Source organism: Bubalus kerabau, chromosome 5 (genome assembly GCF_029407905.1).
Source record: "Bubalus kerabau isolate K-KA32 ecotype Philippines breed swamp buffalo chromosome 5, PCC_UOA_SB_1v2, whole genome shotgun sequence".
NCBI classification, from domain to species: domain Eukaryota; kingdom Metazoa; phylum Chordata; class Mammalia; order Artiodactyla; family Bovidae; genus Bubalus; species Bubalus kerabau.
Genome location: NC_073628.1, coordinates 128,181,005 through 128,207,147, shown reverse-complemented (window position 1 = coordinate 128,207,147; position 26,143 = coordinate 128,181,005). Strand labels below are relative to the sequence as shown.

The following is a 26,143-nucleotide window of genomic DNA, read 5'->3' as shown; positions in this document are numbered from 1 at the left end:
ATCTTTCTTACTAATCGCCCTGACTAGATCCTCTAGTACAGTGTTGAATAGAAATGTTGAAAGCAGACGTCCTTTTCATTTTCCTGTTCTCGGGGAAAGCATTCAATCTTTGACAACTAGTGTGAAGAGTGAAAGTGTTACTTGCTCAGTTGTGTCCAACTCTTTGCAAACATATGGGCTGTAACCAGTCAAGCTCCTCTGTCCATGGGATTTCCCAGGCAAGAATACTGGAGTGGATTGCCATTCCCTTCTCCAGGCGATCTTCCCAACCTAGGGATTGAACTCTGGTCACCTACATTGCAGGCAAGTCTTTACTGTCTGAGCCACCAGACCTTGCCTTTTCAACAACTAGGTATAAAATTAACTATAGGTTTTTCATATATGCCCTTTATCAAGTTGAGAAAATTCCCTTCTGTTCCTAGTTTGTTTAGTGTTTTTATCATGAAAAGGTGTTGGATTCTGTCAGATGCTTTTTTCTGCATCTATTAAGATGACTGTGGTTTTTGTCCTTTATTCTGTTATTATGATATATTACTTTGACTGATTTTCATACATTAAATCGATATTACATTCCTAGGATAAATCCCACTTAGCCATGAATAAATAATCCTGTTTATATATTACAGATTTGGTTTGCTAGTATTTTAGTGAACTGAGGATGTTTATGATGTTCTAAAGAGACGTAGATCTGTAGTTTTCTCTTCTGGTGATATCTATGCCTGGCTTTATAGTATTACTGACCTTAAGGAATGAACTGGGAAGTGCTTCCTCCTCGTCTAATTTGTGGGACAGTTTTTAAACATTTGGCAGTGTCTTTGTTTTCTTGGGCTGCCACAACAAACTGTGTGGCTTAAAACAACAGAAACTGATTCTTTCACAGATCTTGGGGGCTCAGAAGTTTGAAATCCGGATGTTAGCAGGATTGATTCCTTCTGCTGGCTCTCAAGTAGAATTTGTTCCTTGCTTCTCTTTTACTCCAGTATGATCTCATCTTAACGTATGTCTTAATGAATCTGCAAAGACCCTGTTTCCAAATAGCTTTACACTCATAGGGGAACAGGTGTCAGGACTTGAACATATCTTTTGGAGGGCTCATTCAGTCCACAACAGGTAGGATTTACCAGTGAAGGTCTGGGCTTCCCATCATGGAAAGTTGTTCCTATTTTTTATTACTAATTCAGTCTTTACTTGTTATAGGTGTTCAGATTTTCAGTTTCTTCTTGAGTTACTTTCAGTATTGTGTCTTCCTAGGAGTTTTTCCATTTCATTTAGTTTATCTACCTTGTTGAATTGTGCATAATGTTTTCTTATAACCTCTTTTACTTCTGAAAGGTCAGTAATGATGACCTCTTTCATACTTTCTTTAGAGTTTGAGTGCTTTTTTTTTTTTTGGTCATTCTAGCCAAAAGTTGGTGAGTTTCATTGATCTTCTTAAAGAAACATTTTGTTTTATTTATTTACTTATTTATTTCTGTTTTATTTATTTACTGGTATTTTTCAGAGTCTTTCTACTCCAGTTTTTGTAACTTTTTTTCTGTTTCTCAATCTTTATAATTTTTTAGGTTTAGTTTCCTCTTCTTTTTAAGTTTCTTCAGGTAGGAAGTTAGGTTATTGATTTGAAATATTTTCTTCTTTTTTTTCTATAGGCATTGTCTGCTATAATTTCCCTCCAAGCTAGTTTTCACTGTCTCCTTTCTGATTTGATATGGTGTGTTTCTATTTTTATCCCTTTCAAGCTTTTTTTCTAATTCTCTTCATAATTTTATCTTTGGCCCATTGGTTATTTATGAAAATGTTGTTATATTTACACATAGTAAACTTCCAAAAATTCCTTCTGTCAGTGATTTCTAATTCCATGGTCATTAGAGAACATAACTTGTATGATTATCAGTCTTTTTAAATATATTGAGACTTGCTTTTGGCGTAATAGATGGTCTGTCCTTGTCTATCCATAGAGAAATGTTTCATGTGTACTTGAAAAGAGTATGTTCTGCTACTGTTGGGTAGAATGTCCTATAGATATCATTTAGATATAGTTGGTTGATAATTTTCAAGAGTTCTATTTCCTTATTGTTGTTCTATCTAGTTGTTCTATCCAGTATTGAAAATGAAGTATTGAAAACTCCAACTATTGTTGAATTGTCTGTTTCTAATTCTGCCACATTTTGCTTTATATTTTAGAGTGTATATTCTTTATTTGGTGACACATTGTTCTCATTCTTTAATTCTTTAGACACAGTTTTATTTAGTTCTTTTGAGTATATTTCAGTTCAGTTGCTCAGTCATGTCTGACTCTTTGTGACCCCATGGACCGTAGCATGCCAGGCTTCCCTGTCCATCACCAACTCCTGGAGTTTACTTAGACTCATGTCCATCGTGTCAGTGATGCCATTCAACCATCTCATCCTCTGTCATCCCTTCTCCTCCCGCCTTTGATCTTTCCCAGCATCAGGGTCTTTTCCAATGAGTCAGTTCTTCACATCAGGTGGCCAAAGTATTGGAATTTCAGCTTCAGCATCAGTCCTTCCAATGAATATTCAGGACTGATTTCCTTTAGCATGGACTGGTTGGATCTCCTTGCAGTCCAAGGGACTCTCAAGAGTCTTCTCCAACACCATAGGTCACAAGCATTAATTCTTCGGCTCTCAGCTTTCTTGATAGTCCAACTCTCACATCCATACATGACTACTGGAAAAAGGTAGCTTAGACTAGACAGACCTTTGTCAAAGTAATGTCTCTGCTTTTTAATATGTTGTCTAGGTTGGTCATAACTTTTCTTCCAAGAAGCAAGCATCTTTTAATTTCATGGCTGCAGTCACCATCTGCAGTGATTTTGGAGCCTAAGAAAATAAAGTCTGTCACTGTTTCCATTGTTTCCCCATCTATTTGCCATGAAGTGATGGAACTGGATGCCATGATCTTAGTTTTCTGAATGTTGAGTTTTAAGTCAACTTTTTCACTCTCCTCTTTCACTTTCATCAAGAGGCTCTTTAGTTCTTTGCTTTCTGCCATAAGGGTGGTGTCATCTGCATATCTGAAATTATTGATATTTCTCCCAGCAATCTTGATTCCAGCTTGTGCTTTATCCAGCCAAGCGTTTCTCATGATGTACTCTGCGTATAAGTTAAGTAAGCAGGGTGACAATATATAGCCTTAACATACTCCTTTCCCGATTTGGAACCAGTCTGTTTTTCCATGTCCAGTTCTAACTGTTGCTTCTTGACCTGCATACAGATTTCTCACGAGGCAGGTCAGGTGGTCTGGTATTCCCATTTCTTGAAGAATTTTCCACAGTTTGTTGTGGTCCACACAGTCAAACGCTTTGGCATAGTCAATAAAGCAGAAGTAGATGTTTTTCTAGGACTCTCTTGCTTTTTCAGTGATCCAGTGGATGTTGGCAATTTGATCTCTGGTTCCTCTGCCTTATCTAAATCCAGCTGGAACATCTGGAAGTTCACGGTTCACGTATTATTGAAGCCTGGCTTGGAGAATTTTGAGAATTACTTTACTAGCGTGTGAGATGAGTGCAACTGTGTGGTAGTTTGAGCATTCTTTGGCATTGCCTTTCTTTGGGATTGGAATGAAAACCAACCTTTTCCAGTCCTGTGGCCACTGCTGAGTTTTCCAAATTTGCTGGCATATTGAGTGCAGCACTTTCACAGCATCATCTTTTAGGACTTGAAATAGCTTAGCTGAATTCCATCACCTCTACTAGGCTTTGTTCGTAGTGATGCTTCCTAAGGCCCACTTGACTTCGCATTCCAGGATATCTGGCTCTAGGCAAGTGATCACACCATTGTAGTTATCTGGGTCATGAAGATCTTTTTTGTACAATTCTTCTGTGTATTCTTGCCACGTCTTCGTAATATCTTCTGCTTCTGTTAGGTCCATACCATTTCTGTCCTTTACTGTGCCCATCTTTGCATGAAATTTTCCCTTGGTATCTCTAATTTTCTTAAAGAGATCGCTAGTCTCCCATTCTATTATTTTCCTCTTTCTTTGCACTGATCACTGAGGAAAGCTTTCTTATCTCTCCTTATATTCTTTGGAACTCTGCATTCAGATGCTTATATCTTTCTTTTTCTCCTTTGCATTTAGCTTCTCTTCTTTTCTCAGCTGTTTATTTAAAGAGCTGATTTAAAATCTTACTTGTCAAGTCAAGTATCAGGGATTCCTGGGGACAATTTCTGCTGACTGCTTTTTCTCTTGTGGATGAGCCGTATTTTCCACAAGGTGTCAGTAATACTTTAAGTAATAGCAATTATAGCAGTTATTTAGCCTGGGACATCTACATTTGTTAAATGTTATGCAAATTGGTGGTTTCCCTGGTAATCCAGTGGCTGAGAACTCCATGCTTCCAATTCGGGGGGCCCAGGTTTGATCCCTGGTCAGGGAACTAGAGTCCACATGCAGCAACTAAGACCAGCGCAGCCAAATAAATAAATGTTTTTAAAATATTATGCAAATCGGGAGCTTATTATACTTATCTGTTCCCACTATCAGATTGTGTGTTCTTAGTAAGTGTGAGTCACTCAGTAGTGTCTGACTCTGAGACCCCGTGGTCTATAGCCCGCCAGGCTCCTCTGTCCATGGGATTCTCCAGGTAAGAACACTGGAGTGGATTGCCATGCCCTCCTCCAGGGGCTCTTCCCAACCTAGGGATTGAACCCAGGTCTCCCACATTGCCGGCAGATTCTTTACCATCTGAGCTACCAGGGAAGTCTTAAGTAGTTGACAAATTTCATATATTATATAGCACTGCATTCCATATTTTACCATCCGGATTGTTATAGTCTTCCAGCCTACTGCAGAGTTACTTAACTATAATACTGAAGTGTAAGTTTTGACTTCTCAGGAAATTCAAAATATATTAGAGAAACTGGGGCAGCAGGGGGCAGCACAGCCTTATAGTGTTTAAAATTTGGTCATTCGAATGGACCATTCAGAAACAGAAGAGTATAAAGACAGTGTGGGACATGATTTTTCAAGTTTCTCAAGCAGTCACATCCTTTATTTCAAAGAAATATTATTGCTAACCCAAATATATAAAGTAATTTTACTAACAGAGCTCTTACCTTGTAATATTTATTTATAACATCAAACACTGAAAATAATGGAGCTGTTTCTTGAACAAGAAAATGTAGAATAAAAATTTTGAGATAGTATTAATACTATTTCTATCTTTCTTTTATAAATAAAGAAATTGAGTCTCAAGGAAATTTAAAAATATGTCAAAGGTCATACAGATGGCAAAATGTCAGAGCTTGCATATAAATCCATTGTCTTACTTCAAAGCACGTGCATGGATACATGCTTAGCTGCTCAGTCGTGTCCGACTCTTTGTGGCCCCATGGACTGTAGCCCACCAGGCTCCTCTGTCTGTGGAATTTTCGAGGCAAGAAATAGCACAGATACTTACAATTATACAGTTGCTGATAATACATTTTAATCTTAACTTCAGCTCTTAAATTCAATCCAGATTTTTTTTTTAATATTACACAACAAAAACTAAGTCTGATTCACACAAATAGAGAGTTACAAATGGTACCTCTTTTTAAACAGCTTGCTGTGCAGTCTCCAAGTACTACTTCTAAATAAACAGAAATGGCAAGCAGGTAAATAAATCTTTAGTCCAAAATACAAAATTAAACCTTCAATAAAAATAAATGCAGTAGTATTCTCTAGTTTGTTAGCATTCAGTTTAACTACTAAGAAGTGAAGTGAAGTGAAGTCTCTCAGTCGTGTCCGACTCTTTGCGACCCCATGGACTGTCACCTACCAGGCTCCTCCCTCCATGGGATTCTCCAGGCATGAGTACTGGAGTGGGTTGCCATTTCCTTCTCCAGGGGATCTTCCCGACCCAGGGATCGAACCCAGATCTCCCTCATTCCAGGCAGACGCTTTAACCTCTGAGTCACCAGGGAAGCCCTAACTGCTAAGAAAGTAGACAGTTATTACAGGTTTTTAGATAAAGCATGGAGATGCTAAGTACTTTGCATAGTCACATTTCATAAGTGACAAACCCTGGTAGTCTGCCCCCAGGGTCTGCTTTCCTTACCAGTATGCTGTATCACCTCTCTATTTAAATTCTCATTTATGTGCATTTATAGTTATTATTTTAGATTTTAAATAGTTTAAATTTTTTTTTCAAAATGAAATTCAATGGGTTCCATTAACCACAGCTAGAAAACCAGTAGCCATTGGGTAATATATATGCTAAGTCACTTCAGTCGTGTCCGACTCTGTGCGACCCCATAGACGGCAGCCCACCAGGCTCCGCGGTCCCTGGGATTCTCCAGGCAAGAACACTGGAGTGGGGTGCCATTTCCTTCTCCAATGCGTGAAAGTGAAAAGTGAAAGTGAAGTCTCTCAGTCGTGTCCGACCCTCAGCAACCCCATGGACTGCAGCCCTCCAGGCTCCTCCATCCATGGGATTTTCCAGGCAAGAGTACTGGAGTGGGGTGCCATTGCCGTTGAGTAATAGAATATAACAAAAATTTAGGAAGCATTTCATAATACTGTGTTGGCCAAAAAGTTCATTCAGGTTTTTCTGTAAACTCTTAAGAAAAACTCAAATGAACTTTTTGGCCAACCCAATAATTTTGGGCTGTTGTTATCATTCTATTTCAGTTTCCAGTAGCAAAAAAAAAATTACATTTCTAGTAAGAACACAGATTCAGATCATCTCATTTAAAACAAACTGTTTAAAGGGAAAGTTTAACATGTTAGGAATACACGAGGAATTGCGTTGCTTAGGAATAACTGTGATTCTAGCACTCTGTGGGCTTAGTGACCGATTTTAAAAAGCTTACACCTCCACAAATGTTTATGTGAGGAGTCGTATGCATTTCTGGGGTGCAGCATCTATACTACCTTAGCAATACATATTCCCAGTGACTCAGATACCTTAGAGAAAAAAAGCTTTTCCGGTTTTCAGAAATATGACAGATTATTAAGAAAAGAGAGAAGTCAGCTACATTTATTTTGAAACAAAAGTCCTGGTTTTTATGTGCTAAAGCTGTTTTTCAGGTTACAAAAATCTAATATGACTACTTCCACTATACAACATGTTTCTAGATTCCAATAATAATCAAAATAAATTACAGTAAATCATATAAAATCTATGTTTCCTACAAGGTCAAAAGTTACACTTTTTTTGCTTAAAATGTAAAATGTACCCAAAGACAAGCTACAAGTACTTCTCAAGGAGAGACCTATCTGTCACTAGCCCAACAAAGCAAAACGTGACTTCTGATCTTCAAAACGTGAGCCCAAGCTCTCGGTCATGCCCATGTTTGGCCATCTGCTATTTTTTCTAAGGCATCAACCTGAGATGCTGCTTCCAGTTCACAGTGCCTCTCTCTCTCTTGCTCTCCATTGCTTAGAGAGCAGGTCCAGTATTTCTTACTCCCACATTTCATGTTTTTCCCAATTTATTCTTTTTGTTAAACAATATTTGTTAAGTGCTTGCTGAGTGAGAAGTACTATACTAATTTGGGGACATAAAAGACGAATAAAACAAAGGTTCTACCTTCAACAGACTTAAAATCTAGCAAGAAAGATAGACAAAGCAATGGTTATAGTTTATGATGGAAATGTTCACCCAGTTAGGTGAGTAAGATTTGACTTCAGTCTTACTTTCTACATTTTCTATCCCTCCTCATATACACCAGATAGACCAGATCAATTTTTTTTTTTTTTTAACCAAATGTACTATCCACATTTGGGCCTTAGCTCAGTTTGCTGTCTGAAAGGCCCTTCCCTGTGCCTGTTGAAATCCTGTTAGGGCCTACTTCAAAATCCGTTCTTGGGAATATAGTTTCTGATATTCCAGAGTTGATCAGATCTACCTGTATTCTCCCATAAACCTCTCAAGATATTTTATCATAGTCTGGTTTAGGATTAGTTCATCTCTCCCCCAGAACAGTGCTATGTGCAGAACAAACATTCAATAAATTCTTATACTGCTGACTTCCAAAATGTTTTGTTTCTATTCTATTAAGTTTCCTTCAGTAAGATAAAGAAAGCAATATTTGCTCTGTTAATTACTTTTTTGCAAGTAGCCTGAAGTCTGGTCACAGATAAATTAAGTCAAGATTGTAAGATGAATATGAGTATTTCCAAAAATTATTAAATAAGCTGAGAATATAAATGTTGGATATGGGGGTGTAACAGCTACTGTTGGTTTTCTACCAGTATCTTGTTCCCTACTACTTCTTGGTTCTTTCCTTAAATAACATCTTATTTTATTCAGGTAGCCAAACCTAAGTAATACAGAATTCCCAACAAAGAAAAACAATCCCTCTTAAAGATGAACTTATATTAGAAAGGAGTATAGGCAGAAAGAAATAACCCACCATGATGATAGCAGGCCCCCAAAATAGATACGTTGGCATCTCTAGGACATAAATTAATAGGACACTGTTGTTGCTATTGTTGTTTTTGTTCAGTGATTAAGTCGTGTATGACTCTTTGCAACCCCATGGAGTGTGGCACACCAGGCTCCTCTGTCCTCCACTATCTCCTGGAGTCTGCTTAAATTCATGTCCATTGAGTCAGTGATGCTATCTAACCATCGCATTCTCCGCCACCCCCTTATCTTCCTGCCTTCAATCTTTCCTAGCATCAGTGTCTTTTCCTAGGAATTGGCTCCATGCATCAGGTGGCCACAGTATTGGAGCTTCAGCTTCAGCAACAGTCCTTTCAATTTAATATGACATTATGGAAGAGATTATAAAATAAATATGCTTTAAATGAACAAAGAACCAAAAGACGTAACAGAAACCACAAGGAAAGAACAAGACAATATGGGAAAAGAGGCAGATTTAAATAATGACCATATGGAACTTCTGGAATGAAGGATAGAGTCATTAAAAATAGAATCAATGAAAAATATGAATAGCATGGTAAGAGTAGAATGAGAATATTAAAATATATTTTCTTTTAAAAACTCCAGAATGAGAGACTAGAAATAGTAAGAGGAAACATTTGAAAAACATAGATCATCAAATTGAAAAAGTGCAGGTGCTAATAAGCAGGATTATCATAAATGAAACCACATCTACAAAGGTACCAGTGATAGGGGGAACACTGAAGACAAAATAATAAAAATAAGCACAGAGGAAAGGGAAGGGAACAACTGTTTGTCTAGCAGAAGGCTTCTCAACAGCCCTAAACCCTAAACAGCACTGGTACAATATCTGTATGGAGCCAAAGCAACTAAACTACCAACTTAGAATCTTATAGCCACGTAAATTATTGCTAAGGAAGGGGGCAAATTCCAGTGTTTTCAAGCAAAGACCAAGAGAGCTTAGCACTCATAGTTCATTCCTGGGATAATTACTCAAGCATGTACTTGTACTTTGAATTCAAGAACATTGAATTCAAAAGGAGGAAAGAAGATAGAAGTAACTGTAAGCTGAGAGATTAAGTGTGTAGAAAATCTAAATAAGCAGAGATAGAGCAAGCAGAAAAATACTAGCAAAGATATGGAAGGTCTGATTTGATTTAATGTGTAACAAGTTTAATTTGATGTATATGTATGGGACCTCTACTTAATAAATGTAAGCATGTGTAGAGTAGTTACAAATGTCAACCATACATATGTCAGGCCACAAAGGAATTCTCCACAAATAACAAGGAATTAATATATAAACTTCATTCTTTCACCACATTGGATTGAAATTAGAATTCCCTTCAACAAATATCTCTGACACACACATGCATTATATGCCAGACACCATCCTGGTTGTTTTGTGTACTGAGTACATTAATGAAAAGTAGACATAAATTTTACCTGCATGGAATTTAATTCATTAGTGGAGAGGGAAGACTTGGGATACAGTAAATATAAAAGTATACAGTATGTGAAAAAAAGGGTGGGCAGGGTCAAGAGTGCTAGTTGGAAAGGAGTTGTGATTTAAACAAAAGGTCACGATAGACAATACAACTTCTGGGCAAAGACTTAGAAGAACTAGAGTTAGTCATTTGCATATCTGGAGAAAGAACATTGCGAGCAGATAGAACAGCCCATCCTGAGAGCCCAGTGTGTGGTGTTTTCAGGGAAGAGCAAGAAGGCCCATTTAGCTAGAAGTCCATGATTGAGGAGTAGAGTAATAGGAAGAGAGGTGAAAGAGGAAGACCTCATGCCTGCCATCCCTCAAATCCATGTGTAGATAAACAAGAAACTCTTTAACTCTGGGTCAGACAAGAAAGCATAATGGAAATTAGAAATTTTTAGAACCAGACAAAATGAGAACAGAATTAAATGTATGCCCTACAGATATAACAATATTACAGAGAAATGTATAGTCTTAAATATATTTGTAAGAATGGAAATTGATGAGTTAAATATTCTTCAACACAGGAAGTTAGAAAAGGAAAATGAGGAGAAATTAATGAAAGAAAAAGAGTAAAGAGGTTTAGGAAAAACAAAAGCTGGGTTTTTTTAATTGCTAATAAGTTAGATAAACCTCTGGAGATACTGATCAGGAAAGAAAAACATTATGCTAAGTGAAAAGGGGGACACGCTCATCAATTCAGTGGGAATTTCAGGATCATAAAGAGAATAATTCTAGAAAAACAAGTTTGAAAAATAGATGAAGTGGGCAATTTTTTTGAAAATATGAATTTCTTAAAAGTCATTCAGGACTAGTAGAAAACTTGAGATGACTTATTACCATTAAGAAATTTCAATCAGCAATCTAAACAGATTCTCATAAAAGAAAGAAAAAAGATTGTTGAGTTTCAAAGGCATCTTCAATGAACACATAACTCTCTTAGAATAATACCTATCTGATGAAATATATATACGTAGTTTTTGTTGTTGAATTCAATTTAATACAGCATTTAGCTTGGGGTTTCTGCATATATGCTTATAAGTGAGATTTGTTTATAGTTTTATATTCTTATCTAGTTAGTGTCAAAGTTATACATCTCAAAAGAGAAGGGTACTTTTCTTTTGTATACTCTGAAATAGTTTATGTAGCATAGGAATTGTTCGAGAGCATGGGAAACATTTTGTAAATTTCTAAACCAATCTCATAAGCTCAAACCAAGCTTTCACAAGCATGTATGCAGAAATGCCAGATTAAATATGTTCATATTGAATGTAGCAAAAAAAGACTATGTGCATATATTTATACATACCTACATATACGTATAGAAATTTAGATAAAAGCAGGAGTTTTTATGACCATTTCCACAGGCTGCTGTATTCAAGTATTGGTACTAGAAAAGATCTTGTTTTTATTTGTTTTACAATTAATTTTTGTTGTATCTTAAACCTTATCGGTGCATCTTCAGTGTTAATATGAAAAAACTTTCTGTATGAAAGAGAAAGTGAGAATTTCCCCCTTTCTCCCCCCACTCTTCATTAGCCAACCTGAATATCAGAGCTCTGCTCCGCGAGTGTAGCAACATTCCCTTTCTCTGAACCATCGTTTCCTTTTCTTTGGCTCTTGCAAAGCTAATGACCTCAGAACAAACCGAGCAAAGAGACAGAGGGAAGTAGTCACGGTTGCTGCAATGGCCGCAGCGTCACCAGCTCCTCAGTAGCAGGGGTGATATTCCTCACTGAAGGTCACGGGGAAAAATGCAGGGCAAACAGCTCAATTGAACAGGCTCTGTAGTAGACATCTGTTTTTTCTGCCTGGCTTCCATGTCTTCCTGTGGCCACAGTATCCAGATTTCGCTTGGGAGACCAACCTGCCCCTATACTTTGGATGAAGTGACTTCAGTCTGGTTGGAGCAATCAGGATAGCTGCTGAAAACTATCTGGCAGCTTGGAGCAAAGAGTCTACCTGCAAATAAAGCCAAATTTGGGAAACAAACCCAAAGAATGGGAGAGAACTCTTTTCCTAGTGACACGGGTTGAAGCCTGGACCCATGAGCATCTGAAGCTGCCCTTGTGTTAACTGTTGTATTACAAAAGCCGTCCATTCCCTTGTGTGTGTTCAGCTCGTGAAAGTTGGTAGTTTGATGGTAAGTGCCAGAAGCTTCTCAGCACCAGGCTCCCCTGCAGGGAGGGAGACAGACTGGAGTTCTGCAGGCTGAAATGAGTCTCCTTCCTCGTTCAGTGCAAGGGCCCCACACAGACAGGGGGAGGGCTTGCTGCTGCCTTCCAGCTCTCTTGGTCCTCCCTTTTGGATGATTTTTTGTCTCTGTCCCTCCTGTGTTTTTGGTAGGGAGCTCTTGGTGGCCTCCGTAACCTGTTGCTTTGGGGGCAGACCCTGTCTGGGAAGGCCACTTCTTCCCCTGCCAGTAGCCATTGTCTGTGACTTGCAACCGGAAGTATCCTGATTCCAATACCACTCTGAAATCCCATCCCTTGCTTACTCCAGTTAGGTTATCCTTTAGAGTCAATGGGTATTTTTACCCCTACCAAAATACAGGATGACTCTCCTTTACACTGGATTGGGGAGGGAGTGGAAGTGGAAGAGGGGTCAGATGTGGAGCAGTTATGCTGTTCTTGCTTCCTCCTTCCTGAAATTGCCCGTGGTGGGCTTCCCTGGTGGCTCAGTCAGTGAAGAATCCACCTGCAGTGCAGGAGGTGCAGGTTCGATCCCTGAGTCAGGAAGATCCTGGAGGAGGAAATGGTAACCCACTCCTGCATTCTTGCCTGGAGAATCCCAAGGGCAGAGAAGCCTGGCGGGCTACAGTCCAGAGGGTTGCAAGAGTCAGACACGATTGAGCGACTAAACCACCACCGCATCTCCTCCTTACCTTGCCTGACTGGTGCTCGTGCCCTGGGGCTGGGAAGGGCCCTAAGTGTTCCAGCAGGAGACTGTCCTCTGGTCACACTTCAGCACCCTCTGTGCCCCCATTGCCCCATTTTTAGGAAAGTGTAATGGAAGCATTTCATGCTGTGCAAATTACCTTAAAAACCAGAAAATATCTTCGAGGCACAGGGAAAATAAATTCAACGTGAAATATTCAAATTCATCGTAATTACCACTATAGAGTTCAGCAGTTTTACCTTAAAAATACTGAGTAGAAGTGGTTACAAGTAAGGTGAAGTCAGTTTAGTATTAATAAAAAACTCAGCACATTTACCTAATAGTTCTGTTGTATTATATTTTTTAATCTTATGCTTTTCTCTCTATATTTACAAGTTCCTACATGTTTTTAATCTATTAGCATAAGGACATGTAATGGCTATCATAAGCACTAATTCTGCTTATGGTAAACATTATATAGAGTTGGTTTATTTCTCAGAGAAATTAAACCATTTTTTTCCTACAGAATTGCTTATCATCCTTCACCCTAGGGCAGAGGACTCAAGAGGAAAGAAAAGAAGTCTGAAAAAGAAATGAAGTATTATGTTATATGGGAAGAAGTTATACTTTCACTTTAGGGAGCCTGTGGGACAATTCCTTTAAGTAGACCCAATTATGATTGGGATTTGTTTGACTTTGGGTTAATGACCTGCAGTTACCGCCACCAAGGCAAGCCCTAGTGATAAATTAATGACGGAGTCTGCAGCGAGAGTAGGGAGAGATTCCTGAATGCACGCTGAATGGAGCAACTTGCCCTGAGGAATCGTCGAAGGAAAGATGCCACTTGAGTATAGAGTATCTGTATTTAATTTGTCTTTACTCCAGTTACTCTATTTATATTGTTACTCTCTGCTGCTTTCATTGTACTCAGTGGTCTCCATGCACTGCCACATTTATGTCAACCCTGGAAAGGCAGTTTCACCAATGGCAGTGGAAAAGAGCATGAGATTTGCACTTTTTTTAAGGTATAAATTCAGAATGAACTACTCAGAAAATAGTCTTTTTTCTGTTAAACACTAACTATATTTCAGCAGGGCTTACTGAAATAAAATGTGATCACCGAGGATCTTACCACTCTTTCTTTTTTTGTTGGGCTTGGAGACAAGGACATTTTTGCAGCAGTACATGGGGAGATAAGTTAGCTGTTTTTCTTAGGAGCAAGAAAGACCTTTCCCAAGACTTTTCTGGGACATCCCTTAATGACCTTAATGGGTGGATAAGAAAACATTAGCTCCATATCTTATTATCTAACAGTAGGTTAACATGAAAAATACTATACTATGAAAAATGCATTTCACAATATTCTAACAGATGCTCCGAGTATAATAGCCTAATGTAGCAAACGCACCAAATGTGCTTGAGCATGTTTCTGACACTATTTTCATAAGTGATGATATATCCTAATTGAAACTTACTAAAATTATGTTTTCTACTCCAACTGTCATGAAAACATACCAAACTATGTGTTTTGTGTACCCATGATTTAGGAACATAAGATGCATCTTTTTTTTGGCTTTCTCCTCTGTGGTTTAGAGTTAGATTTGACAATAGGAGACTTTTATCCCTCTCAATATTAGTCCAGTGAGTTTATACAATCCCCAAGTAAGTATTAATTCTTCTTGATTACTTGTATAAGCCAACCTAAATTCAAACTTGAAGACTTGTGTAAGACATATTTAGATTTTTAAAATCTAAACATCTAAATCTATAATTTTTAAATCTAAAAATTTGTTGTAGAATAATAGTATTATCAGTTTAGTTCAGTTCAGTTGCTCAGTCATGTCCAACTCTTTGCAACCCCATGGACTGCTGCACGCCAGGCCTCCCTGTCCATCACCAACTCCTGGGGTTTACTCAAACTCATGTCCATTGAATTGGTGATGCCATCCAACCATCTCATCCTCTGTCATCCCCTTTTCCTCCCGCCTTCAATCTTTCACAGCATCAGGGTCTTTTCAAATGAGTCAGCTCTTTGCATCAGGTGGCCAAAATGTTGGAGTTTCAGCTTCAGCATCAGTCCTTCCAATGAATATTTAGGACTGATTTCCTTTAGGATGGACTGGTTGGATCTCCTTGCAGTCCAAGGGACTCTCAAGAGTCTTCTCCAACACCACAGTTCAAAAGCATCAATTCTTCGGCTCTCAGCTTTCTTTATAGTCCAACTCTCACATCCATACATGACTACTGGAAAAACCATAGCTTTGACCAGATGGACCTTTGTTGGTAAAGTAATGTCTCTGCTTTTTAATATGCTGTCTAGGTTGGTCATAACTTTTCTTCCAAGAAGCAAGCGTCTTTTAATTTCATGGCTGCAATCACCATCTGCAGTGATTTTGGAGCCCAGGAAAATAAAGTCTGACACTCTTTCCACTGTTTCCCCATCTATTTGCCATGAAGTGATGGGACCAGATGCCATGATCTTAATTTTCTGAATGTTGAGCTTTAAGCTAACTTTTTTACTCTCCTCTTTCACTTTCATCAAGAGGCTCTTTAGTTTGTCTTTTAACTCATGCAGTGAATCCCTTTAGGAATGTCCAAAGAAAGCCCTAAATATTTTTATCATTATTTTATCCTAAATATTTTTATCATATTTTTATACAGTTTTTATCATTATAAATGTTATATCCTTGTGTCATGTAATTCTTTCATTAAACCTTTTTTCTTGTGAAACCAAACGCATAGAGGGCTTCCCAGGTGGCGCTAGTGATAAAGAACCCACCTGCCAATGTAGGAGACAGAAACATATGCGGGTTTGATCCCTGGATCCAAAAGGTCCCCTGGAGGAGGAAATGGCAACCCACTCCTGTATTCTTGCCTGGAGAATTCCATGGGAAGAGGAGCCTGGCAGGCTGCAATCCATAGGGCTGCAGAGTCAGACATGACTGATGCAACTCAGTATGCACGCACACAAACACACGGTAGAAATTGCAAAAGACAGAAATGTACAACCCATCTACTTACCGTCCAGGTGAGGAAATAAGATACTGCCTGTACCCCCCAGAAACCCCCTGTCCTTTCCAGTCACTCTTTCTTCTCTCCCCACCCCTGGGGTTAACCACAATTTTGACTTTTAAGTTAATCACTTTTTTACTGTCGTTATCATTTTACCATTTATTCATGCATCATGCATCTGGAATACTTAAGTTTAGGATTATCCTGGTCTTGCTTTGGTTTTCGTTTTGGGCTTTTGTTGGCGAAATTTAAATAAATGGAACCATATAGCTAAGTATCCTTTTAGGTTCAGCATTTTTCACTCAAAATCATGTTTGTAAATGTAGTTATAATTAGTTTCATTGCTGTGTAGTGTATATACTGTATGTGCGGTATAGTTGCTGTATTTTATGAACTCACCACAAATTGTTTATCTGTTCCACTCTTCGGGGCCATTATAAATAATGCTGCTAAGGACATTCTTTCATATGTATCTTGGCAAGCATTACACATATTCCTGATGGAGATAAGTATATGGAATTGACAGATATTATGGTTTGTGCATTTTTAACATTTTGAGAAAGCATCGCTTTACATTATAACCATTGGAAAATGAGGCCTCCCATCACTCTTTGTCCTAACCACAGTATTGTTTCAGCCCTTCTATTTGTTACATAGTGTTACCTCATGGTTTTAATTTCCTTTTCCTTGATTATTAATGAAGTTGAACATCAGTTCAGATTTTTATTGATTATTGTTTTATGAAAGTGCTGGTTCAAGTATCTGTCAGGTGTTTTTATATTGTCTTTTTCTTACAGAGCTATAGGTATTTGAGCTAGTATATTTGGAATTTGAGCTAATTGTGAACTATATATATTTCAGACCTCTGCTCCTACCTGATGATTTTGCCTTTCTGCTATCCTAAAAGTCTTGGTTGAAGCTCAGGAATTCTTAATTTTAATGTTGCTAGATTCACTAAACTTTAATTTATGATTAATGCTTTTCTGTCCTCTTTAAGGAAGTCTTCCCCTACCCTGAGATGGTGAATATAGTCTCTTATTTTAATGTATAGGTATATCATTTTACCTTTTATATTTAGATCTACAGTTGGGGTTTTTTGGTATATTTTGAGGTAGGGTTAATTTTATTTCTGTGTCAATAACTGGTTGTTCTATCACTATTTATTAAAAAGACTATCCTTTCCCCACTGCTTTATAGTTCTACCTTTGTTGTAAATTGCATCTACTATGTGTAGATTAATTAGTGGGCTTTCTATTTAATAATCTTTTATGCATTGTTTTATCACATTGTCTTAAATAATGTAACTTTATTATAAACTTTGATACTCAGTAGAGCGGAGCGCCCTATCTTATATTGTATTTATTGTGGTAAGAACATTTAATGTGATATCTATGTATGTATGTATGTGAAGTCGCTTAGTTGTGTCCGATTCTTTGCGACCCCGTGGACTGTAGCCTACCAGGCTCCTCCGTCCATGGGATTCTCCAGGCAAGAATACTGGAGTGGGTTGCCATTTCCTTCTCCAGGGGATCTTCCCGACCCAGGGATTGAACCGTGATCTCCCGCATTGCGGGCAGATGCTTTAACCTCTGAGCCAAAGTGTACAGTACAGTATTGTTAACTGTAGATTGATTGATTATTGTACAGCAGATCTCTAGAACTCACTCATTGTGCATAGCTGAAACTTTATACCCACTGAACAACAACTCTCCATTTCCCCCTCTGCCAGCCGCTGGCAGCCCCCATTCTACTCTCTGCTCTGTGACTATCTTAGATATCTCACATAAGGGAAACCACAGTATTTGTCTGTGACTGACTTATTTCACTTAGCATAATGGCCTCCAGGCTCATCCATGTTGTCACAGATGGCAAGAGTTCCTTCTTAAGACTAAATGCTATTCCATTGTACCTATATACTGCATACATTTTAGAATTAGTTTGTCAAGTTCCACACAAAAAGCCTCTTAAGGTCTTAATTATGATTACATTTAATCAATTTGGAGAGAATATTGCAAAATTGAACCTTAAAATTCATTAACATAGTATACGCAGCACTTTTAAATTTCTCTCAATAATGTTCATGTTTTTCTGTATAGAGTCCTTGCATATCATTTGTACATTTATTCCTAGATATTTTATATTTTATCCTCTAATAAATGCCGTTTCAAAATAAGTTTTATTTTCGAATTTGTTGCTGGTATATAGCAATATATGGATTCATAAATTTTACCTTTGCAATTGTGATACATCTGCAGACTTTTTCGATTTCATGGTGGTGTAACTGTAGAGAATGCACATAAGGACGTTCCAAGTCACTGTACCTTTTATTTCATTTTATTGCCTTTCATAAGGCTAGGACCTTCTCCAGCTGGAATCTCCAGTGCCGCACTGACTGCCAGTGGTAATAGTTGGCATTATTGTCACGTCCCCAATTTCAAAGGGCAAACACTGAACATTTTTACTAAGTATGATGTTATCTGTTGCTCAGTTTGCTTTGCTCAATGTTTATTTAGTGTTGAATCTAAGTTTATGAATGAGGCAATTCTGTGATTTTTTAATAATGCCCTGTCAGGTTCTGATCTTAAGGTTTGGCTCTTTTTGTTCGGCCACACCACGTGGTATGTGGGATCTTCGTTCTCCAACCACAGATGGAACCCGTGCCCTGTTCAGTGGGTCTTAACCACGGGTCTTGACCACAGGACCGCCAGGGAAGTCCCGAGGTTTTTCTGCTTTCTTAGGGAAACGGGGGAGTGTTTGCTCTTTTCCTTCTATCTGAAAGAGTTTGCATAAGACTTCTTTACCAACTGGGCCACAAGGGAAGCCCAAGAATACTGGAGTGGGTAGCCTATCCCTTCTCCAGCAGCTCTTCCCAACCCAGGAATTGGACCGAGGTCTCCTGCACTGCAGGCAGATTCTTTACCAACTGAGCTATCAGGGAAACCCTGCATAAGACTAGTATTATTAATTAGAAATCACTGTTGAAGCCATCCGACTAAAGTTTTTTATTTTCTGTTTGTTTTGGAAATTTGTTTAATTACTAATTCAGTTTCTTCAGTAAGACTGTTCAGATTTTGTATTTCTTCTTGTGTCTATTTTGGTTAGTTGTACTATTCCAAGAATATGTCTATTACATCAGAATTTCAAATTTGTTGAAATAAAGCTGTTTTTACTCATCTTTTAAAATTCTCTTCATGGTCTATACAATATATAGTAGTGTCTCGTTTCATTACTGATATCTTTTTATTTGTGCCTTTTCTCTTATTTTCTTAATTGGACTGTCTAACATTTATCTATTTTTGTTAATCTTTTCAAGTAACTTATTTTCATTATCTGACACTGTTTCCCCATCTATTTCCCATGAAGTGGTGGGACCAGATGCCGTGATCTTCGTTTTCTGAATGTTGAGCTTTAAGCCAACTTTTTCACTCTCCACTTTCACTTTCATCAAGAGGCTTTTGAATTCCTCTTCACTTTCTGCCATAAGGGTGGTGTCATCTGCATGTCTGAGGTTATTGATATTTCTCCCGGCAATCTTGATTCCAGCTTGTGTTACTTCCAGTCCAGCATTTCTCATGATGTACTCTGCATATAAGTTAAATAAACAGGGTGACAATATACAGCCTTTATTTTTCTGGGCTCCAAAATCACTGCAGATGGTGACTGCAGCCATGAAATTAAAAGATGCTTACTCCTTGGAAGGAAAGTTATGACCAACCTAGATAGCATATTCAAAAGCAGAGACATTACTTTGCCAACAAAGGTCCGTCTAGTCAAGGCTATGGTTTTTCCTGTGGTCATGTATGGATGTGAGAGTTGGACTGTGAAGAAGGCTGAGCGCCGAAGAATTGATGCTTTTGAACTGTGGTGTTGGAGAAGACTCTTGAGAGTCCCTCGGACTGCAAGGAGATCCAACCAGTCCATTCTGAAGGAGATCAGCTCTGGGATTTCTTTGGAAGGAATGATGCTAAAGCTGAAACTCCAGTACTTTGGCCACCTCATGCGAAGAGTTGACTCATTGGAAAAGACTCTGATGCTGGGAGGGATTGGGGGCAGGAGGAGAAGGGGACGACAGAGGATGAGATGGCTGGATGGCATCACTGACTTGATGGACGTGAGTCTGAGTGAACTCCGGGAGTTGGTGATGGACAGGGAGGCCTGGCATGCTGCGATTCATGGGGTCACAAAGAGTCGGACACGACTGAGTAACTGATCTGATCTCTGATTTTCATTATCGTTTAGGTACTCATGGGTTATTTATAATTATATCCTTAATTTCCAAATTTATAGGAGTTCTTTCTTCACTAGAAGACAGTTTGCATTTATAGCTGATATTTTAAAAATTCTGAATTATTTCCATCATTTGAAATTTGTTTGCTTTTTTAATACATATTTTTGTAAAAGTCTACTGTGAAAAAAACGGAAAAAATATCCACTACGTGCTTGAGAAAATGTATATTCTGTAGTTGTAGCGTATGATGTTCTACCATGAGGTCAGTTTTACTTATCATGATATTCAAATCTTCTACACCGTTACTGTATTTATTTGCCTCCTTATTTGGTCAGTTACTGAAAGAAATATGCTGAAGTATCTATCCCACTGGTTGTAGATTTACCTGTTTCCTTTCTAGTTCTGGCAGTTTTTGCTTTCTAAATCTTTGCTTTTGAGTCCATGCATGAAAATTTGGAATTACTTTATCTTTCTGGTAAATTTGAAGCGTTATCATTATTCATTGTACCTCTTTATCTCTAGAAATGATTACTGCCTTGAAGCTAACCTTGGCTGATACTAATGTAGCTACACCAAATTTCTTTTAGTTATTATTTGCATGGCAAATATTTTCCCACCCTTTTTTTTTCAACTTTCTGTATGTCAGTGTTTTACATATCAGTTTATAAATAGCAGATTTTTTGCTTATTTAATCAAAGTCTGCCAATCTGTGTCTTTAAAGGCACAATTAAGACATTTACATTTAATGTAATTGAGTCTAAATCTGTGTCAGTCTTTAAGGTCAGTAAATCTTCAAACAATTTTTTGCATTCAGGAAAGAATTCATTAACAGCTATGAGTTTAAGAAATTTCTCTCTTCTCATTTATATACAAACATGCAAGAATTTATGAAACCTCATCTCCTGTTATTCCTTTGACTGTCATATGATCAAATGAGATCCAGAAACCAAAATATGCTTATAACATTTCTCGTCTAGTATTTTGGGAATTTTGCTTGCAACTCTTGTCTTTATCATGATTTACCTACCTCATTCCAACAGACAGGGCATTACCAACGTATCTATTAATATATCTGTTTTTACAAAATACTATAAAGCTCTCGTTTTTTATGGCAGGGCTGTGACTCCCAGATGAGTGTGTCAGAGATGTCCTGCAGTGGGAGCATGTCCTCCTGCCAGTCTCTCGAACACGGCTCAGTCCCAGAAATTCTCATCGGTCTGCTCTACAACGCCACCACTGGAAGGCTATCCGCAGAAGTGATAAAAGGCAGCCACTTCAAAAACTTGGCAGCAAACAGGCCACCCAGTGAGTGTAAACTTTTCTTAATTCTAATGTTTTCCGTACTTACGGGATTCTAAGTGTTAGGGCTTCAATCCTATCATTTAGTCCTAGCCAATCAATAATGGTATAATCATCAGCTAATCTATTTCATGTTTTCTATTTCTAGTCATTTGGGAAGTAGAAAGGTTTGAAAATCAAAATATTAATTGTAAGCCGACAAGACTTTACATTTTTCAGCATCTTCAGAATAAATCAGCCCTATCATAGCCATTATCTTCTAATACCAGAAAAAGTTATGAGTCTTTTTTTAAGGTAATAATATTCCACAAATATGATGAGGAATATATTGTTAACTGAAGATGAATGTGTTTTCTGTCTGCATGCAGTACTATGAACTAATGTGTATCCTTCTGTATTTTTCCTTATTGTCTGCGTTAACAATTTTAAGAAAAAAAAATGTTTCTTTACATTTTTCCTCCTTGAAAATTATAAATCAGTACTGCCAGCAGAGTCTTATCTTAAATGAAATATGCTTTGCTTTTTTACCAGGACAAAACAAATAAGGAATAGTTTGATGTTTATACTGGATGCTAGGAAAGGAAAGCTAGATGGTATAGATCCCTCTACCCTATCCATCAGCTTCTCTCTCTTCTCTCTCATCTCTCTTCTAGTTCAGGAGGTGGGAAGTGGGTCAAGCACAGAGAAATTGTCACAGTGTACCTCCAAAACTGTTTATTGTTATCTGTAGAAATGAACTGGGAAAGTAGCAGCTTCTTTATATTTCTGTAAAATTAAAGCTGTTGATGGCCTAAACTCAAAATTTGAAAGGAAATCTTGAACAGTAATGGCACCCTTAAATTTGTTTCATGATTTCTCACAAACTTGCTGAAAGCAGTATTTTACTGCACGTAGCAAATGATTGTTGGAGGAGGGGAAACTTTTTCCACCCTTGAGTTAAATTTACTTCTAAGTATAACAATTATTTTTTCAATCAAAGTGAAAGGTCATAAAAATATATTTAACATGCCCTCAGTAGTACTGGAAGCCTTGCTTCTCACATACATCACACAGTGTATCTGTCCCTGCATTAAAAAGTCAGAGGCCAAAATTAGGTTTATATTTCTACCCTTGGACGAATGATCTAACTCACCTAAGTCTGTTTCCTTATGTTTAAAATTAAGGTTGTATCTCACAGGGTAATTGTGATACTCAAATCAGATAAAGGCACATAAAAAGGATGCAATTATTATTGTCCCCTTTTTCCTTTCAAAAGGAAAAATTCAGAGGAAGGAAAGACGCAATTACTAAACAGCTTTGGAAGTGTGACTTGGTTATCTTCATTAATCCACACTAGGAAAGCAAACTCAAATGGCCTGGGAAGTAACTTAAATGAGCAGAATTTGTAAATGAAAGATAAAATCATGGAAAGACCTGTGACAAATGCAAGGGAGCACTGTACTCTTGATTGAAACCAGGAGAAAGTTTTACTTGATTTGCTAAACTTTGAGTGTTTTTGAAACACTGTAACAGATAAAACATTATTTGGGATTACATTTAGTAACAAGCCAACAGTTTGCCATTCCTACTTTAGCCAGTAGTTTAATTTTTTGACAAATCTTTAACTTGAAATGCTAGAAAGGAGCAGAATGAGATGATAGGTTTGTCTTTCTGTCCTTGCTGAAGCCACTCTGATAGAAGCAGAGAAACAATCATCAGAAGTAAAATGAAGGGGGAGTAGAGGCAGGAGTAGATGATAAACAAGAGAGATTTGCATCCCCAACACAGAGTAGATCTTTCAGGTTTAAAGAATAGGTTATAGCAATTTCCATTATTTTAGATTTAGAGCTTCAGTATTAGGACAGTTACTGGTATTAGCTGGGAGGTAGCTAGGAGGTAAATACAAGTTAACATTAATCTTTATTATATGAAATAAAATATTTATAAAGTAAAATAGAAGACAGTTTTATCAGTTTGTCTACTGTATATAAGATTGTGACCCTTCATATATACCTGGGTTCTAAGCTTTGAACTGTGTTATAGACTGACTAATCCAGTTTTTATCTCAAAAGAACAATGGTAACATTCAGGAACAAAAATTTTAGTAGTTCTATTTTTCATAACTTAGTTTTATATTACATTGGGAGTAATAAAAGTGTTGGAAATGTTAAATATTGCATGGATAAACTTTAAAAATTAGCAAAATAATTATAATGATCTTTTAATGACTTTTATTCAGTCTTTTATAGCCTGATAATTTGCATGATTCTATGTTCAATGTGCTTTAGACCACAAGGATATCATTATAAAGATGTCCCACTTTAAAAGTGTAATTTTTGTTAAGATTGCACAGTGACCTTAAAAATTCTCATTCCATGAAATTTACCCAACATACCCCTTTGTTCAACCCTCTACCTGAATTAAGATGCTAAAGTTTTGTGTTCTTCCACTCCAGTGAACAGCGTTTCCTCTTTAATTCTAACCTTTGACCCTCTTTCACCCAACAATTGACATCTGGTCATTATTTCTTTTACTGCTTTCCACCCCCTGTTGTCAGATGGACTGTTCTGTTGTCTAAAACACTTGATAGGTGGACAGGTTTATATAATCCGAGGTGAGTTCCTGTAGAGGCTAATTGGATGTTGTCTTTTCATGCAAAAACAAAATACCCTAAAACTTGCCAGCAGTGAAGCTGTCCACCATGTTGATTTCCAAAAAGTGCACATTTATTATCTGTGGTACTTTGAATAAAACTAACTTAGAATCTATCTCTGATTATGGATGATGGTATTCAGAGTATCTATAAAATTAGCAAAACTTTTAAAATTAAAGGTTTTGATTTTTATTCATTATATTGATTCATGTAGAAACATATTTCATTAAGAAATATTGAAATTTTCATAAAATTGAAATTTTGATATGAAGTACACATGATGGATCTACATGCTGAAGATCATTTGCATGAGTTCTGAAGAAATTGAAAACACAGTTGTTTGGAATGAGGGTTTATCTCCTAAGTAACCAGGCAGTGAACTGTTACATTTCACTTGGTACACTAAACATCATATCAACTTTTTTTTTATAATTCATGAAAATAGTTAAGATACCATACTTAAAATTTCACAGTAAATTGTGCCAAAAAGGAATCCTGTAGTATTTATTTTTAACCATCCAAAAAGCACATTAAATGTACTCTTGCATGAAACCAAGGAGAAAGTTTTACTTGATTTGCTAAACGTTGAGTCTTTAGTGCATTTGGCTTCATTTTGGGCCTGAAATGCTTTAAAAATGTATTTAAAAACCACATCCATGCAGAGATTTTTTTGACATTTCATCCTAAGCTGTTTCGATGTCATCTTTGCATTCTTGTCTTTCTCTTTTCCTCCTTACCATTTGCCTTCATTTCTATTTGTTTGTTTATTCTTACACTCTGAAAACACAGTGGAATGCTTTACAGTGTTGTGGCTAACTGAGCTTGCTAAGTGTTTATTAATGCTCTGATGTCCTGCTTAGTGAAGCTAAATGGGGGCGGGGATGGGCAGGGTGGGCAGTGGGAGGTCGGGGGTGGGGGGTCAGGGTAAGGGAAGGATTATGAGGTATACCTTTAAATTCTAGAAATAGTGAGGTTAAGATATTATTACCCCCCAAAGATTTTATGCCTACTTAGCATTCTCTGTACTGTCACATTTTATGATCATCTACATCAAAATGGAATTACTAGATTTCTACTAAACATGGTATACACCATATCCTTATAAAGTATGAATACTTGACCTCATCAAGCGTTACAAGAAAGACATTTTGAGTTTGTTTCAAATGATATTTGTGGTATGTTTTGTTTTTTTTTTTTCTGTAGATACATATGTTAAATTAACCCTACTGAATTCCATGGGCCAAGAAATGTCCAAATGCAAGACATCCATCCGCAGAGGGCAGCCAAATCCAGTGTACAAGGAAACGTTTGTTTTTCAAGTGGCCCTATTTCAGCTCTCTGATGTGACACTCATATTGTCAGTGTATAACAAACGCAGCATGAAAAGGAAAGAGATGATAGGCTGGGTTTCTTTAGGTCTGAACAGCTCTGGAGAAGAGGAACTCAACCACTGGACTGAAATGAAAGAGTCAAAAGGACAGCAAGTCTGTAGATGGCATGCATTGCTGGAGTCGTGATGACCAGGAGGAAGGAGCAATTGCAGTTCAAGGCAGCAGCATTTCTGAGTGCAGCGGTACTGTTACCTAGTCACCGTTAGAAGAGCTATTCTTTGAAGAATCATCTTTAACATTCTCCCCAAAAGCTTTAAATTCTGTGGAACGAACGTCTAATACTGACATTAACAAAGAAAAGATGGGTCTCTAGCAGAGCTTGCTTGAGAAAATGAGAAACTTGCATCCTCTTTGTTAAACTAACAGTCCTCCAGAGCTTTCAGAGCATCCTTTTGGTTTGAAGTTAATTTTACTGTAGCAAGAGAGCCAGTAATTTCATGAAAAGTCACGATTATAAATGATTGTGAAAATCAGAATTTTTAGTTGCAGCACTCTCTTAGTGTCACCCTACATATCATCCACAAAACTGGCTCGTCCCTGGTGTGTGTAACGTTCTTTAATATGAGAAAGTCATCCTGCAGCAGTCAAGTCTAATGGTGAAGGCTTTCAGTCACATTGTGAATTGTTTTATTTCAGATTATTTTCCTTTTTGTTGTGCCTCAGTTCTTCTCAGTAGCACTAAATCTAAGTGCAAGCAAGTATTCATTTTCATAAGGGAATTTTTTTATGTATTATTTTAAGAAAAGTTCACTTCTTCAATTGCCTCTGATTTTGCCTGATCCAAAGAGACCAAGTCACTGCACTGGTCCTTTGCAAGTCTTCTAGACAGGTTGTACTGTAGAACCATGTAACTTTCTGTTGAAAG

At 37.5% G+C, this 26,143-nt stretch overlaps 1 protein-coding gene across 3 annotated transcripts in view; it reads left to right on the top strand.

The window, feature by feature from the left end:
• The window catches only part of SYT14 (synaptotagmin 14), a 198,232-nt gene extending 172,666 nt beyond the window's left edge, over nt 1-25,566 (top strand). For all 3 annotated transcript variants that reach the window (XM_055583090.1, XM_055583091.1, XM_055583089.1), the window contains 2 exons: nt 21,072-21,261; nt 25,091-25,566. In XM_055583090.1, coding sequence (XP_055439065.1) covers nt 21,072-21,261; nt 25,091-25,404 — 504 coding nt within the window. In that variant the 3' untranslated portion in view covers nt 25,405-25,566. The remainder of the gene's footprint in view (nt 1-21,071; nt 21,262-25,090) is intronic.
• Nucleotides 25,567-26,143: the final 577 nt, after the last annotated feature.